The sequence below is a fragment of the Natrix helvetica genome, assembly GCF_964273705.1.
Source record: "Natrix helvetica genome assembly, chromosome: 2".
In the NCBI taxonomy this organism is placed as follows: domain Eukaryota; kingdom Metazoa; phylum Chordata; class Lepidosauria; order Squamata; family Natricidae; genus Natrix; species Natrix helvetica.
This window is the reverse complement of record NC_138552.1, coordinates 16,975,492-16,992,407: the sequence shown is the minus strand read 5'-3', so window position 1 is coordinate 16,992,407 and position 16,916 is coordinate 16,975,492. Positions and strand designations below refer to the sequence as shown.

Below are 16,916 nucleotides of genomic sequence, written 5' to 3'. Positions count from 1 at the left end.
TGAAAAATGGCCTGGGTTTTGGCCATTTTTCAGGCTGTTTTGCGGCGCTCCGGGGCCCACAAAGACCAGCTGGCCGGCGTGCATGTACGTACCGGAAACCAGAAGAGCAGTTGGCAATGGCGCAGGTGCCCACAGAGAGGGCTCTGTGGGCCACCTCTGGCACGCATGCCATAGGTTTGCCATCACAGTCCTAAGGCATTCCTTTTTCTGATCTCCCTTTTCCGTTAGGTTTTTAAAAATTAATTACCGTATTTTTTAGAGTATAATACAGACCTTTTCCCCCCCAAAAGAGGATGAAAATCTGGGTGCGTCTTATACACTGAATACAGCATTTTTGGCCTCTCGAAACCTCGCCCCCTTTACAAAAATGGCCATTTATAGCCTTTAGGAGGCTTCTAGAGTGCTCCTGGGGGCTAGGGAGGGCAAAAATGAGTGAAAAATGGGTTGTTTTTCGCTTGTTTTGCCCCCCAGCCCTGAGGAGCATGCTACAATCCTCCTAAAGGCTATGCATACCCTTTTTAAACAAAAATCAGGCCTGTTTTCATGAAAAACAGGCCATTTTGGGGAGGTTTGCAGAGTGCAAAAACTTTTTTTAAAATTTGCCTCTTCAAAACCTTGGTGCAATTTATACTCCAGTGCGTCTTATACTCTGAAAAATATGTTAATCCTATATTTCAGCCTTTCTGATCTGGCTGACCATGCTGCCTCAAGAGTTCGGAAGTTGTAATCCCACTCGTCTGGAATGCAACTTCCTGGAAACTAGTTACCAGAGACCAAGCATGACTGGAAGTCTGGAAGAAACTCAATGGCTCTTATTTCTGAATGTGCAAGAATATATTGCCAGCCCAGGTGAGAGAACCATAAGTTGAGAAATGAATGACTGTATCTGTTCTTTCAATGTACCTATGCACTTTGAAGTGATTTGAGGAGAGTTTACTTTTGCAGACTGCCATCAAATCATTTCAAAATGCACAGGTAAGTTGAAAGAACCAAAAGGGGAAAAATGCTCTATTCTACCATGGATAGCCAGTAAATTCAATTAGTCTTGCATCTGTGGTATAAGATAAAGGTAAAGGTTCCCCTCGGACATATGTGCTAGTCATTCCCGACTCTAGGGGACGGTGCTCATCTCTGTTTCAAAGCCGAAGAGCCAGCGCTGTCCAAAGACGTCTCCGTGGTCATATGACTGGCATGACTAAATGCCAAAGGTGCACGGAACACTCTAACCTTCCCACTAAATGTGGTTCCTACTTTTCCACTTGCATTTTTACATATTTTCCAATTGCTAGATTGGTAGAAGCTGGGACGAGTAACTCACTCCATTACACAGAGTTCACTCCGTTACATGGTGCTAGGGATTCGAACCACTGAACTGCCGACCTTTCTGATCGACAAGCTCAGTGTCTTAGCCACTGACCACCGCATCTCTTATCTGTGATATAGCAATATCTAAAAGGTATGCTGAGCTTAGAAGAAATCCAGGTAACATGCTTGCCTTTACTTTGAGCCAGAAGGCGTTTCTGTTATAAACTAGGTTGTACCAACATTTTGGAGAGAATCTAATGAAAAGAAAGACATGGGGGGATGAAATGATAGCAGTGTTTCACTATTTGAGGGACTGCCACAAGGAAGAGGTGGTCAACCTATTCTCCAAAGCACTTGAAAATAGGCCAAATTAATCAAGGAGGGAACCAACCTAGAACTAAGGAGAAATTTCCTGACAGAACAATTAATCAGTGGAACAACTTGCCTCCAGAAATTGTGAATGCCCCAACACTGGAGTTTTTAAAGAGGATGTTGGGCAGCCATTTGTCTGAAATGGTATAAGATCTCCTGCTTGAGTAGGGATTGGATAGAAGACTTCCAAGGTCCCTTCCAACTCTGTTATTCTACTAAATTAAGGAAGGGGGAAAGAAAAAGGGAAACACCACTACTAAGAATCTTGTTTGTGGGAATACTTACAAGTAATTACTCAATCATGGGCATTACTTCCAGCAAACAATGTATCTTGGGTGAGTACATTTCTAATTTACAGATAGTGTTGTTGGCCAGTACTCACAACATAGTTTTCACTGGATGGATATTTTCAAAATGGCTGCCTTGCAAATATAATTTTTCTCAAACTTGTTTTGCCTCTGAAGATGCTGTCTAATGCTCCTTGCTTTCTTTAAGTACACCGTCTCTCCCAAATCCATGGACAAGCCCTCATATATCTACCCAGCAGTTTTTAAAAATGCCTGTGAAGCCTATGTGATGACCAGTTCTATCACTGGGAACAAGGAAGCAGTGACCAGTGTCAAAGCTTGTCCTTGAATAGCAACGTGTCCATTGATTTTTCCTTGAAAGCCATATTTAGAAAAACGTAAAACTTGTATGCCCTAGAGATGTTTAGAAACTATCTAGCATCATCCTAGTAGCCTATTTAAGTCTGCAGCCTTGTTGGGTTGAGTTTAGATTTGAGGGCGAAATCACGCAAAGCCATATTTGCTCAACTTTTTGGGTTATGAAATATGTTCTGCTCCGAGTCGTCTCCCCATGGATGAGAGAAAAATCTGTTTGTTCTTTCCCTCTTAAACTATTACATAACATTTACAAGACAGGTATTATCATTTATTCATGCAACATGTCATACGTTATAAAATTGGCTAGATAACTGCATTTATTAAATAAATTTTGGTGGGGGTGGAGCCCAACACCACAAAATACAACTAATATCGCTAAGTTCATCTCCCTCTCTAGTTTTTTCTGTACTTCATTAGCCATTGCCAGAGTTCACAACTGAAAGATATTGCACCAAAAAGACATGGGCAAGGAGAAGGCATACTATCACATTAATATTTATGATTTTAAAAAAAAGATCTCCATGTGGTACATAAAGTGCTTCTAGAAGTGGTGCAATCAAAAATAAAGGGGAAAAAAATCCATCTCATTTAGATACTAACAAATGCATACAAACAGAAAAGTACTTTTTACAGCCTTGAGATCAAGCAAGATCAGGATTCATTCAAATTGCCTCCATTGCGAGAGGAAATAATGGGTAAAAGTCATTATACAACAATCAATCAAACATCCCCCCCTCCCCCCCGATGACAATAGTGCCCAAACCCATCACCAAAAATGCTATAATACATATAAATACTATTAAGAAATAGGGAGGCAATTTCATTATTGAAGGAGAGATTTGGCATGCTGGAATATGTCGTGATTTTCCTGTGAATATCCAGGCGATTTGTAGAAATATTGTCTCCACCCCATCACAAATTTTGCTTTCGTTGCGGTTTGTGAAATCACAATGCACACATTTAAAAAGGCATTTGGTACTTTAGGATATTTCCAATTGCAGAAAATATCTTACAAAAAAAAATATTACTTATTCTAAAAGACCAGAAGAACATGATGCTAAAAACAACAACAAAAAAGCAGATTTCGGGGAGAACAGAACGCTTATGATGGCATACATACAGTCTAGACAAATTAAGAGGAAACAAAATAAGTTCATTCTTCCAATACATTATTGGGTGTTTTTTTTTAATTGCAAGGAAATAAAACTTGAAAATCATTGTTCCAAAGTAAACGTGAACTGTAATACTATACCTGTAAAATGATTAATTCCATTCATTGCCATTAAAAAGTATGTAAAACATTTATTAAGGGCTTTTGCCTACAGAGGCATGACATAAATAGACAAGTCCTGCTGAAATGTCATTAGAGTATACATCAACCAGTGGGTAATTTGTTGTGGAAATTTCAGAAATACTATCCACAAGTGAAAGAAAGTTATTTCCCATTGCTGGATTCAGACATCGGCACTGGACAGAAGTGTCTTGCTCCATTGTGCAATCCTTCTGCTCCATATCCTGAAAAATGTCTGCCGGAAAATCAAAAAGTACTTGCAGAACTTGCTCCGAGAACAGAATCTTTGTTTTACTAATAAGATAACAAGAAGAATAATAACAATAAGAAGAAGCAGCAGCAGCAGGAGCAGGCGCCCACTTAATCCACTCCTTCAAATCCTTGAGCATTTTCAACGGCCATTAGAAGCTTCTCTCGCAATTCTTCAAAAGATTCATATGGAGGTAAGTCAAGGCGATTAAAGCTGCAAGGGAAGAGGGTTGGGGATTGAAGTAAAGGCAGGATTGTGCTCATTTCAAATTAAATATCTGGTTTTTCAGAGTGCGAAAAGACTCATAGTATTTCCTTGAGGAATTTCACCTTTAAAAAAAAAACCCATTTGAAAGGAACCTCTCTTGAGCAGTGACCAATGAACAAAATTCCTAGCTAGATATTCAGATAAAACGGGGTCAGCTCTAATTCTGCAGTGAACCTGTGTGTAAATGTAATCCCAGGGCCCCCAAACCATGAAAAACTAAGATTTGTGGTATTACATTTAGCCAATTGTCAGGCTAAATCTGACTTCCTATGTGGACTGGTAGAGAACAGAAGTGGAAGAAAGAGGATTAGGTTGTCATAGCTTGATAGATTTCTCAGGTGGAATTCTGTAGGTTACATAAGTAAAGGTTCCCCTTGCACATATGTGTTAGTTGTTCCTGACTCTAGGAGGTGGTGCTCATCTCTGTTTCAAAGCCGAAGAGCCAGCGTTGTCTGAAGACGTCTCCGTGGTCATGTGGCCAGCATGACAAAAAAGCTGAAGGTGCACGGAACGCTGTTACCTTCCCACCAAAGGTGGTCTCTGTTTTTCTACTTGCATTTTTATGTGCTTTCAAACTGATAGGTTGGCAGAAGCTGGGACAAGTAACGGGAGCTCACTCCGTTACGTGCGCTAGGGATTCAAACTACTGAATTGCCGACCTTTCTAATCGACATGGATGGACCTCCGTCAGTGGACCAGACGAGCCGTCAACAGCGAGTCTTGAGAGACCATTCTGGGAGGAGTTTGACTCTGTTGCCCCCGAGGATTTGGACAGGTTGCGTGGACGGCTGCGGCCCACCACATGTTCAATGGACCCGTGCCCCTCCTGGCTGGTACTGGCAGCCTGGGAGGTGACACGAGGCTGGCTTCTGGGCCTGGTGAACGCCTCATTGGGTGAGGGATACTTACCAACCGCCTTGAAAGAGGCGGTGGTGAGACCCTTGCTCAAGAGACCTTCGCTCGACCCAATGGAGCTAGCTAATTACCGTCCAGTCTCCAACCTCCCCTTCTTGGCGAAGGTTGTTGAGAATGTGGTGGCGCAGCAGTTTCCGCGACACCTGGACGAATCCGACTATCTAGACCCACGCCAGTCCGGCTTCCGACCCGGGCACAGCACTGAGACAGCCTTGGTCGCGTTGGTTGATGATCTCTGGAGGGCCAGAGATAGGGGTTGTTCCTCTATCCTGGTCCTATTAGACCTCTCGGCGGCTTTTGATACCATCGACCATGGTATCCTATTGCGCCGGTTGGAGGGGATGGGAGTCGGGGGCACCGTTTTGCGGTGGTTCGGCTCCTACCTCTCCGACCGGAAGCAATGTGTGTTGACAGGGGGGCAGAGGTCGTCCCTGAGGCCACTCACTTGTGGGGTGCCACAGGGGTCGGTCCTCTCGCCTCTCCTGTTCAATGCATATGTGAAGCCGCTGGGTGAGATCATCCGTGGTTTTGGGGTTGAGTACCACCTGTACGCTGACGACACTCAGCTGTACATTTCAACTCCAAACCACCCCAACAAGGCTGTCGAAGTGATGTCCCGGTGTTTGGAAGCTGTCGGGGTCTGGATGGGGGACAACAGATTCAAACTCAACCCCTCCAAGACTGAGTGGCTGTGGGTACCGGCACCTCGGTTCAGCCAGCTGACACCATCGCTGGCCATAGGGGGCGAACAACTGTCCCCTGTGGAGCGGGCGCGCAATTTGGGCGTCCTCCTTGATGCCCGGCTGTCAATGGAGGATCATGTGGCAGCCGTGACAAGGGGGGCGTTCCACCAGGTTCGCCTGGTGCGCCAATTGCGCCCCCTACTGGACCGGAGTGCCCTGCGCACGGTCACTCATGCGCTGGTGACGTCTCGCCTGGACTACTGCAATGCCCTCTACATGGGGCTTCCCTTGGGACGCATCCGGAGACTGCAGCTAGTTCAGAACGCAGCCGCGCGGGTTATCATGGGGAGTACACGTTACTCCCACGTAACACCTCTCCTGTGCGAGCTGCCCTGGCTACCTGTGGCCTCTCGGGTGCGCTTCAAGGTATTGATTACCATCTTTAAAGCGCTCCATGGCATAGGACCTAGTTATCTGCAGGATCGCATCCTACCACACACGTCCCTGCGACCTATCCGCTCACACAGGGAGGGACTCCTCCTGGTGCCGTCCGCTAGGCAATGCCAGCGGGCGACACCTAGGAGTAGGTCCTTCTCTGTGATGGGCCCAACCCTCTGGAATGACCTCCCCCCCGACATTCGAACTACCACCGACCTCCGTTCCTTCCGTCAAAAATTAAAGACTCACCTATTTCAATCAGCCGGCCTGGCACTCTCTTAGTTTTATCTCCCGGGGATATATTTTAATTGGGTTTGGGTTTTTAATTGGGGATGTTTTTTAGGGTTTTAGAATATATTTATTTCTTGTACAGCCTATCTCCTCCATCCAAACGTATTTAATTGTTTTATGATTGTATTTTTATCTGCACTTGACTGTACACCGCCCCGAGTCCCTTTTTGGGAGAGGGGGCGGTCTAGAAATCCAAGAAATAAAATAAATAAATAAATAAATAGACAAGCTCACTGCGGGATCGCATCCTCCCACACACATCCTTGCGGCCAATTCGCTCTCACAGGGAGGGGCTTCTCCTGGTGCCGTCCACTAGGCAATGCCAACGGGCGACACCAAGGAGTAGGGCCTTCTCTGTGATGGGCCCAACCCTCTGGAATGACCTCCCCCCCGACATTAGAACCACCACGGACTTCCGCTCCTTCCGGCAGAAACTGAAGACACACCTGTTCCGACTGGCTGGCCTGGCATAATTCTTAACGTCTACCTCCTGGCATATATATTTCCTACTGGTTTTTTAGGGGACTTAATTTTATAAGACACTGGGGTTTTAAATTTTGTATATTTTAAATTATTTATTTAGCAATTACAGTTCTGTCTATTTTATCCTCCTCTTATTTATGTATTTATCCATCTAATAATTTTAATTGTTATTATGTATGATGTTTTTGATATGGACTGTACACCGCCCCGAGTCCCTTTTGGGAGAGGGGGCGGTCTAGAAGTGCTAATTAAATTAAAATTAAAATTAAAAAATTAAAACTGTCTCAGCTACTGAGCTGCCGTGTCCCTTATGGGTAACACACTACAGTCATAACCAATAATGGCTTTAGCTTTTTCTCCATCAAATCCTCCATTTTCTTCCACCAGTCCTCTCCCTCTGTGCCATTTCCCAATTTATTCAGAAATGCCTCCCAACACTGAGATGTAACTTTTCAACAGAAAAATGCTTTAAAAACGGTAGCTTACTACCATGTTTTCTCAAAAATAAGACTGGGTCTTACATTAATTTCTGCTCCAAAAGCTGCATTGGGCTTCTATTCTAGTTAGGTCTTATTTTGGGGCAAATACGGTAGTAAATGCATCTATCTGCCTGACAATCTTAACTGGGGCTTATTTTGGGGGTAGGGCTTATATTACGAGCATTCTGAAAAATCATGCTAGGACTTATTTTCCAATTAGGTCTTATTTTGCGGGAAACAGGGTAATGCTTAAGAGCCCAAGTGCCTAAGATTGCTTCTGAAATGTCCCTTGTTTCCTTGAAGGGAACTTTCTTTGGGAGAAAAAGTGACAGATTTCTTGGCTTGTATGAGACTGGAAACCCCTTCCAGATAATTTCATCTAAGCACAGAGATATCTCGGTGGAACCGTTGAAGAATACAATTTCTTCAACATGTATTTCAATAAGTTCTCAACATATGCAGTTTGTAACAATGAGAAACCTCAGTAGAGGCCTTTTTCATTCCCACATTTTCTCCTTCTTCCCCTCCAATTTTCTAGAGAAGAAGCAGGCCTCTGCTCTTTCAGATCTGTCTCCTCACTTTTATTTCCCCCCAATTATTCCATTAATGAAGGAAAGAAAATGCCTACTTTGAAAGAAGCGCATTGGAAAAAAATTAAAACACTTATCAAATTTGATTTCTTTCTATAGACTATTTTTATTCTTAAGAGTTTTGGTAGACTGCCTTAGAATTAACATTAGCTAATATTTCTCCTCTCCTAAACTACTCTGGAAATATGCCATAACAGTCGCCTGGAAACTTGCCGCATAAAAACCTTCAGGATTGGCATGTGGGAGATGATCTGATTTCCTTATATCTGTAACTACAATATATTAAAAATGGGGATTGCCCAGACTGTATGAACCAACATATGTTTGTAAGGAGTGGGTATTCTTTAACAATTGGTGCTCAGAACAAGGTACTGTTATCTCCCCTAATTTTTTCCATGCCCATGAATTTTATGGAGTGAATTTTATGGAATGAAAAACAGTAAAGTTTTATTGCTATGTCTTCTTAAATGTCTTCCTTTTCAAGATTTTACAATAGTCTTAATAGCAAGAACATTTTAATAACTGCTTTTTGCATCCATAAATACACACCTCTAATATATGAAAAGTTAACGTGGAAGGTTTACATAGGGAAGAACTCCCATCGCATTCAACTGAAAGTGCATTCCTTGGAGATGTCTAAATTTAATGACTGTAAATATAATGCTTGATGTTTTATTACTCACCAGGTGTGAGCTCTGGGTAACTTCTCAGGGCTTCCCCATTGCTCTATTGTAAACAGCTGAGGACCGTTTGAACCTGGTTCAAGAGAAGGACATAAATGGGTCAGATGGTCATATGAACAGACTTGTAAAATTGCAGCTTGAAACATTGCCCACTTCTTTCACTCTGCTTTTCAACCAGCTAGGAGTTTCAGCAATCCCAGTATGCCTAGAGGAGAGAGAGGTTGAGGAAGACTGTTCTAACCCAGCTGAGATCTCTAAAGGAGAGTGGCTTCGGTTGGAAATAAGAATGTGTGTGCTAGGAGTGAATAAAATACTTTCCCTAGGAATGAACTGAACTATGAAGAGGAAGCCAAGAATTAAGTAGATCACAAAGATCAGGATGCTGGGAACAAGGTCATATGTATGCTCAATAGTGAATTAAACCCAAACCAGCCGGTCTGTAGGATTTAAAGTAGAAGAAAAGCCCAGATACTTCTGAAAGACTCACCCCCTGTATACCATGATCAAGACATGCTTAGCGTTATGAGTTGAGAACAAATGAATGAATGACCATCCATCCATCCATCCATCCATCCATCCATCCATCCACTCACCCACCCACCCAACCATTTCATCCCTCCCTCCCTGTAGACATTCTGTGCGTTTCAATCAAAATTATGTGAATGCTAAATGGCTAAATTCCAATCTTCAGCAATTTCCATTGAAAAGAGGATTTGATTTAGGAAGTAAAGCTGAAAGTTCAATATCTGGAATCTTGGCAAGTTCTTAGTAGGAGGAACTACTTTTACCAGAAATGATAATCGTGTGATAGTGTAATGTTGCTTTATATCTTTCACAGAGTTGCACTTTAGTATCACTTTTCCAACTTTTCCAACATTAGCAGCAGAGTGGCCCCAAGGCAAATATATTAGCAAACACATGCAGTGCAGCAAGCAGTAAAGGATACTTCCCAGTGTAGTCATGTGTTACCACCACCACACAAATTGCATTGGTTGCTAGTATGCTTCCGGGTTAAATTCAAGGAGCTGGCCACCACTATAAAGCCCTTCATAGCATAGATATTGGTTATCTGAAGGACCACCTCTCTCCAGTGGCTTCTACCAGTCCAGTATGTCTTGGGCAGAGTGGGTCTGTCATAAGGAGTGAAGAAAGTGTTCCTTCTGTCATGGCCTCTGGAAATTTATCCTCCACCCCAAGACAATAACAGTGTCTTTTTTCTTGGAGCTCCAGAAAGTCCTTAAGGCCTGGCTGTGCTCCTAGGCCTGAGGGTAAAGGGACTGTTATCTATTGGGCCCATTCCGCCCCCCCCCCATCCTAATATTGCACTGTCTATACTTCTAATTGTTGTAGTTTGCCTGTTTCTGCTAAGTTTTACTTTTAACTGTTTTCTGAGGATTTTGTAAGCTGTTTGGTTGTGGGCCTGGTCCTTTGGAACTCCCCCTACCCCATGGACATCTGATTTCCATGTTGATATCTTTCCAAAGCAGTTCAAAACAGAACTTCTTCTAGAGGAGTTTGGGCCGTGATACTATCTTGGTTGGCTTATACTTTCACAAAAGCTGTGGAGTCTCTAGAAAGAGTGCAGAGAGAAGCAACAAAGATGATTAGAGGACTGGAGGCTAAAGCATACAAAGAACGGTTGCAGGAACTGGGTATGTCTAGTTTTATGAAAAGAAGGACTAGGGGAGACATGATAGCATTGTTCCAATATCTCAGGGGTTGCCACAAAGAAGAGGGAGTCAAACTATTCTCCAAAGCACCTGAGGGCAGGACAAGAAGCAATGGGTGGAAACTAATGAAGGAGAGAAGCAACCTAGAATAAGGACAAATTTCCTGACAGTTAGAATAATTAATCAGTGGAACAACTTGCCACCAGAAGTTGTGAATGCTCCAACACTGGAGGTTTTAAAGAAGATGTTGGATAAATTTTTCTGTAGCGGTGTAGGGTTTCCTGCCTAAGCAGGGGGTTGGACTAGAAGACCTCCAAAGTCCCTTCCAACGCTGTTATCCTATTCTATTATACTTTGTAATTCAATTTGTATTATTTTTATTCATTGGTTTGTGAATCTTTTAACTGTGTAGTTTTATTGTGTACTTTTTCCTGTGAACTACCAAGAGACCTTAAGGATTGTGGAGGTCTCTAAATGGGATTAATAAAGATATATTTTCATACCATTGTATTTAGGATGGAAAGAATAGGCCAGTGTTGCTTATAAGGGAGCAATTTTCAAGCCATCCCATGCAAATAATTAGAGATAATCAAAATCACTTTCACAGTAACTCACCATAAAGTTCAGCAAATCCATTCATAGGCACTCGTGACGTCCCAGTTACAAACTGCAAAAGCCGGATACGTTTTTCAGCATCCATCAGTAAAACAGCCTACAAAACATATCATTATGGAAGCTGATGAATGAATTACCAGTGAATCTCACATGGGCTTACTGTTTTTAATCAGGATTTTGCAAGTGATAAGATAATTTGAGAACAGGCTTGCGATCTTTTTTTTTTAAAGAAAGTGGTCAAATGTTGGGAGTTAAAGCAACAGCATCAGAATGAATCATTATTATTACCTTCCAAAACCACTGAATGACAGGGTGGTTTGGACAATATCCGTTCTTGTAGATTGCATGTTGTCTCCAATCATTCACATCAACATCGCCGAGACCACACATTAGCAACTGTGAAGAAATGACATTGTTGAGAAAGGAAATCAGGACATTGACTATGAACATGTTTTTACTATCTGTTGTGGACCCCCAGTGGCCAGTGGAGCTGGCAGCAGATTCGGACAGTGAGGAGGTTGGGGAGGAACATGGGCCAGTCCTGGAGTCTGGGGAAGACTCTGATGAGGGCTCTGTGTCAGAGGCAGAGAGGGGGCCAGAGCCATATGCCAGCTATCAGCTGCCTTCAGAGTCAGACATCACTGAGGCAGAGGAACAGCTGGAGCCTGTTCCCAGTGTGCGCATGCGCAGGGTTTCCAGACGAAGGGAACAGCTAAAGAACAGGGGTAATAAGTAAGGCCACAAACGGACGATGAATGGCCCCTCCCAAAGGAAATAAAAGAGGAGCGAAAGGGGAGTAGAGTTTGCAGGAGACAATTAGTTCGCTTAATTGGTTTGTCCGAGACTCCTTGCCAAGTTTTGCAGATATCAGCCTGGCAGCTCTCCAAGCCAGATAAGGTCTGTGACTGTAAATCTAAATTTAGCTGGCAATAGGAACCCTGAAAGCATACTTGTGTGTTACTAAAAAGCCCCATCTAAAACAAGAGACTTGTAAGATTGGTATGTAGGTCTGGAGAAATCTTTGCAGAATTTAGGCCAATACGTTTTTTTTCTCTGTCTCCGCTCAAGGCATGCAAGGATCTTTCCAACTGCTTCCACCAAAGAAACCCCTACTTGAAGACAACATCAAAAGGCAACTAACCTCCACTTCGTTTTCATCAAAAATTTTAATTAAGTCAGTGGGCAGGAGTTCTGTAAATCCCTGAAACCAGAATAGGGGTGGGGGAGAGAAAAACAAATGGATTGCAATACATTTTCAATATACACATCTCGTAGTTTAACACTGCTGATGCATTTTAACATTTCAAAGTAAAAGCTCAGAGGGGAGCGACAACGAACAGCTTTTAATTCGAGAACTTTGGAGATGTGGGGAGACAAGTGAAACCCTGGAGGTCGGGGGGAGGGGGAGGTGTTCTGTAATCCCAGACACTTCGGCTGCTTCCACAGGGAGTTACTCATTCTTGCCAAGAGTAATTCCATGCAACAGATGGTGTCCATTCAGGTTCCGAGGTCTGTTTGAATGGGAGCTAAAACGGTATATATGCCAATCAAGGAGGGAAGAAAGAACGGACAGGCAGCCTTCACCCATTTCTCCTTTGTTTCTCAAATTGGAACACGAAGGAGGACCATGCTGAAGGATTTGGCAGTGAAGGAATAAGGGTGATTTTGAAAATGAAATTCAGTGTTCTGAGTTCTGAGCACACGGCTGGGTCCTACTGCAATGGACAATTTATTCTCTGGGCCACAATTTTAATTTTGAAGGCAGGGCATTCATCTCCTACTCCTCCCTCCCCAATTTTCCAAACAAAACCCACTGTTTTCTTTTGATTTGCAAGGGTGTAGAACAGTGTTTCTCAAACTTGGCGACTTTAAGTCCTGTGGACTTCAACTCCCAGAATTCCCCAGCCAGCTATGCTGGCTGGGGGATTCTGGGAGTTGAAGTCCACAGGACTTAAAGTCGCCAAGTTTGAGAAACACTGGTGTAGAAAGAAGAAATGGAAGATGGCTCTATTGAGCTGAATAAAGGAAGGGAGGGAGGGATTTAAAACATTCGTCTAGGAATCTAGGAAATGCAGCACTGATTTTCCACATGTGTTCACATAAACTCCTAGATGAATATTTTGAATCCCTCCCTCCATTCCCTGTCTCCCTCCTTCCTCTTCCTCCCTCCCTCCCTCCCTCCCTCCCCAGAATGGACCAGGTGGCAAAGACCAACAATGAATTGTCAGTGAAATGTCTCACCTCAAGAAATGCATTCATCTGCTTTTGAACCCTGTTGACAAATCTCCACTGGATGACTAAGCTACAGGAAGCAAAGAAGAATGCAATGTTTCATTGGGAGAAAACACAATCATTTGAATAGCTTAAATCACCTTCCCTAACCTTTTCTGGGTTTCCATCTTGACCTTCAATAATCCTTCACTTAATTTAAATAAAACAGTAAATAAAATAGATGAGGCAAATACAATCTTCACATTTTAAGATCCGATTTTACTATCTGCAAAGCTCATGAATACATAAAGTCTTTGGGTAATTCCTTAGATGCTCTTTCATAGTCCAATGGGATGGTTGTAGAATATTATTGATGAACTTAAAGGAGTAATTCAAAGAGAACTTTGTTCCATTTTTATATTTGGGTATTTAAATAGATTTGTTTATGTCTCTTAAAGTGCAAGATATAATCTTTCCAAGAAGAGATTTGCAGTGTAGAGATGGCCTAAAATTATCTTTGTGTTTTCTATGAACTCAATGCATTGTATTCATTTAATAAGAATTAAAAACTATATTTAATAGCAATAGCAATTGGACTTATCGCTCCACAGTGCTTTATAGCCCTCTCTAAACTGTTTAGAGAGTCAGCCAATTGCCCCCAACAATCTGGGTCCTCATTTGACCCACCTCGGAAGGATGGAAGGCTCAACTTTGAGCATGGTGAGATTTGAACAGCCAAACTGCTGGCAGCCAGTAATCAGTAGAAGTAGCCTGCAGTACTGCATTCTAACCATTGCATCCTTGGGGCTCTTAAAACTACTTATAATGGGTACTCTGAGGTGATAATTACCCGCGCGCCTACATTTCATAATTAGGACACTAAACCAAACTCTCTTTCCACCTTCTGTTGAATGACCAAAAATGAAAAAAAGAAGATCTATTAGTATAATATGTTACCTTCATATTAGGGTTCCTGCAACTCTAGATCCGTTCTCTACCAAAAACTTCTATATTTGCTTAAACATTGGGCAAGCTGCTGCTTCTATTTTATTTTACAGATAGTCCTCACTTATCAATGATAATGGGGACTGGAATTTTCATCGCTAAGCAAGAACTGTTGGGGACGGTGTTTGGGTACTGTGGCACAGCACGAAGACAGGAGGAGGGGATTCTCGAGAGAAGTAGTGGAGGGAGTAGCAGCAACTTACAGGAACAACTTGCAACTTCATTCTGGCTTCCTCGTTAACTTGTCTTAGCTGGCAGAGAAGGTTGCAAATGGCTGATCATGTGACTGTAGGCCTCTGCGACCGTCAGAGATGCAAGTTGGTTGCCAAGCATCCAAAACATAATCATATGATTGCAAGGATGCTGGAACGGGTGGAACTTCAAGGACCAATTTTAAGTCCATGTTTCAATGCCACTGTTTGAATGGCTGTTGAATGAATATCTCGGGAACTACCTTTAAAACTCTTTTTCTGAAAACCCTATTCTCTAAACCAGGGGATTCAAACTTGATTTCATTGAGGGCCACATCAGGGTTGTGTTTGACCTTGAGGGGACGTGGCTCGCTTGACTTGACTCCTTTCAGGGGCACCTGTGGCGGCCTGACGCTCTACCAGTGAAAACAGAGCTCGGGAGGACTATGCAGGGTCCTCCTGAAGTCGGTTTTCACTGGCAGAGACACTGCAGGCCGGTTCTTCACTGTTTCCAGGGAGATCCCCCCAGGCCAGATCTAAGCACCCCGTACACTTTGATAGGTGGAAACATTTTACATGGAAAAACCAGGAGGAGAGATCATCCTGATGATGAAAAGGCTCTTTCCATCATTTCCCTTTTGACTGGGGCCAACAATTTCATTTCAACACAAGGTTATCTATCAAAGCATTTAAACCTTACTGAAGGCAGCTTAGCATTTTGTCCTCTATTTTAATTACAATAGGGTTTGCATCCATGTACCCTGCCTTGTCATTTATAATAGTGAGGAGGTATAATTTTTTTAAATAAATAAACAGAAACAAATGAACATGGATGCCTACGTCTACAACTGTTTCTAAAAGAGTTTAAATTTGTATGGTTTCTGTGATGGTCTTCTTGAAATCCATTTTCACCTTCTAATCCATCCCAACTGCTAAAACATTAAATTGACAAAGTAAATATATATCTATATCTATATATTAAAACTTACTCTATATATTCCCTTTTATTTTCATTTGTGACCATGATTTCTGACCCGTTTGGCTTCAAGTCAACTTGATATGTCTGCAAAGACAGAAACATAAATAGATGTATTTTAGAATGATTACACTGTTAGTTAGCAGACACCAACTAATTATATTTTGAAATGCACCATTTCTCTGCTGTTCTGGTACTTTTTTTTTTTTTTTTACATATAATGTGGGTCAAGCTCCAATTTTAAATTTCCTTTTAGTTATTTAATTATTTTAGTTTAATTGAAAAAAATATTCTGGGCTTAGGTTCCAAGAAGGGTTGAACAGATGTAGTGTAATTGATCAATCCGAATCAAGCACCATGTTTCATTAACAAGCTAAAGGGAAGACAGATTGGCCCGTCATCTGCTCTGTTATAAAAGGATTAACTGCATTCCCTAGGGACATCAATGGCAGTTTTTGGAATACCAATCGAGAACAGTTGGGCAGACCCAATAGCTTTGCGCTAGCTGTAGGATTAAAAGAAAATGTATGGCTTAAACATCCTCAAACAAATAAATTCCATGGGAAAGTATGCTGATCACGACACTTGTAAATCCAGCTTTACAAAGTAACAAAGAGTACAAAAGAGAAAAAAAATTACACATTGCAATTTTTGCTATATACCTGTGTAACAAGGCAAATCTAAAGCAATGTGTTTGAATAAAAGTTGAGCCACACATGTCTTTGCACCTTGTTGCACGAAACGAATCTTAACTCTCCCAAAGGTGCTTTTTTCAAGAAGCAACTGGACTTTCTGGTTTTTCTTTGAAGATGTTTCGCTTCTCATCCAAGAAGCTTCTTCAAGGAAAAAGCAGAAAGTCCAAGGTGAAAAAAGCACTTTTGGGACAACCATGACCTGGGGGACTGAGAAACTCCATAGACTTTTAGAGCCTTAATTACGGTATGTTTTCAACAAGCAAACACACACACACACACACACACACACACAAATGGAAGCTGATACCTAAGAAAGGCAAAATCTACTGTGCACATTTTCAACAATTAATTAGCCAGGATAAATAGAAACCACGAAACATGTACAAAACTGTAATTGGCAAGTGAAGAATATCATACAAGGAGTTAAAGAAACCAGTTATCTAAAATCTAACAGGATACCAAAATTTTAGCCACCGGGCACCAGATCCCAATTTCACATAATGTAACAATTTGTTATTTGTTTTTTTTAAAAAAATAAGCTGCTTAAAATTACATGGTGTTTTATTTGAAAATGGAGTGATTGTGTGACGTAGTTATCCTAAAATATTCTAATCATTTAAAATATACTGTTTAAAAGTCGGAGGGTACTGCCCAGGGATACTACAGGTTCTCAGCTCCCAGAATATAAAAATAATATAAAAAGTACTCGAGACAAAATTTTAAATGTTCTACATGTCAGCCAGGGGTGAGTTCTGGCTGCCGGTTCACTCAGGGATGCGCTGCGTGCCCGCAGTGCAACAAAAACTGCTCTGTGCATGTGCAGAAGGCAAAAACAAGATGG

The 16,916-nt window shown here is 42.0% G+C and overlaps 1 protein-coding gene across 7 annotated transcripts in view; it reads right to left on the bottom strand.

Annotated features, from left to right (window-relative positions):
- Nucleotides 1–2,588: 2,588 nt before the first annotated feature.
- The window catches only part of NEDD4L (NEDD4 like E3 ubiquitin protein ligase), a 344,860-nt gene continuing 330,532 nt past the window's right edge, over nt 2,589–16,916 (bottom strand). For all 7 annotated transcript variants that reach the window (XM_081945708.1, XM_081945710.1, XM_081945712.1 and 4 more), the window contains 7 exons: nt 15,394–15,467; nt 13,239–13,299; nt 12,139–12,198; nt 11,286–11,393; nt 10,998–11,094; nt 8,713–8,785; nt 2,589–4,096 (listed from right to left, as the gene is read on the bottom strand). In XM_081945708.1, the coding sequence (XP_081801834.1) occupies nt 3,994–4,096; nt 8,713–8,785; nt 10,998–11,094; nt 11,286–11,393; nt 12,139–12,198; nt 13,239–13,299; nt 15,394–15,467 (576 nt within the window). In that variant the 3' untranslated portion in view covers nt 2,589–3,993. The remainder of the gene's footprint in view (nt 4,097–8,712; nt 8,786–10,997; nt 11,095–11,285; nt 11,394–12,138; nt 12,199–13,238; nt 13,300–15,393; nt 15,468–16,916) is intronic.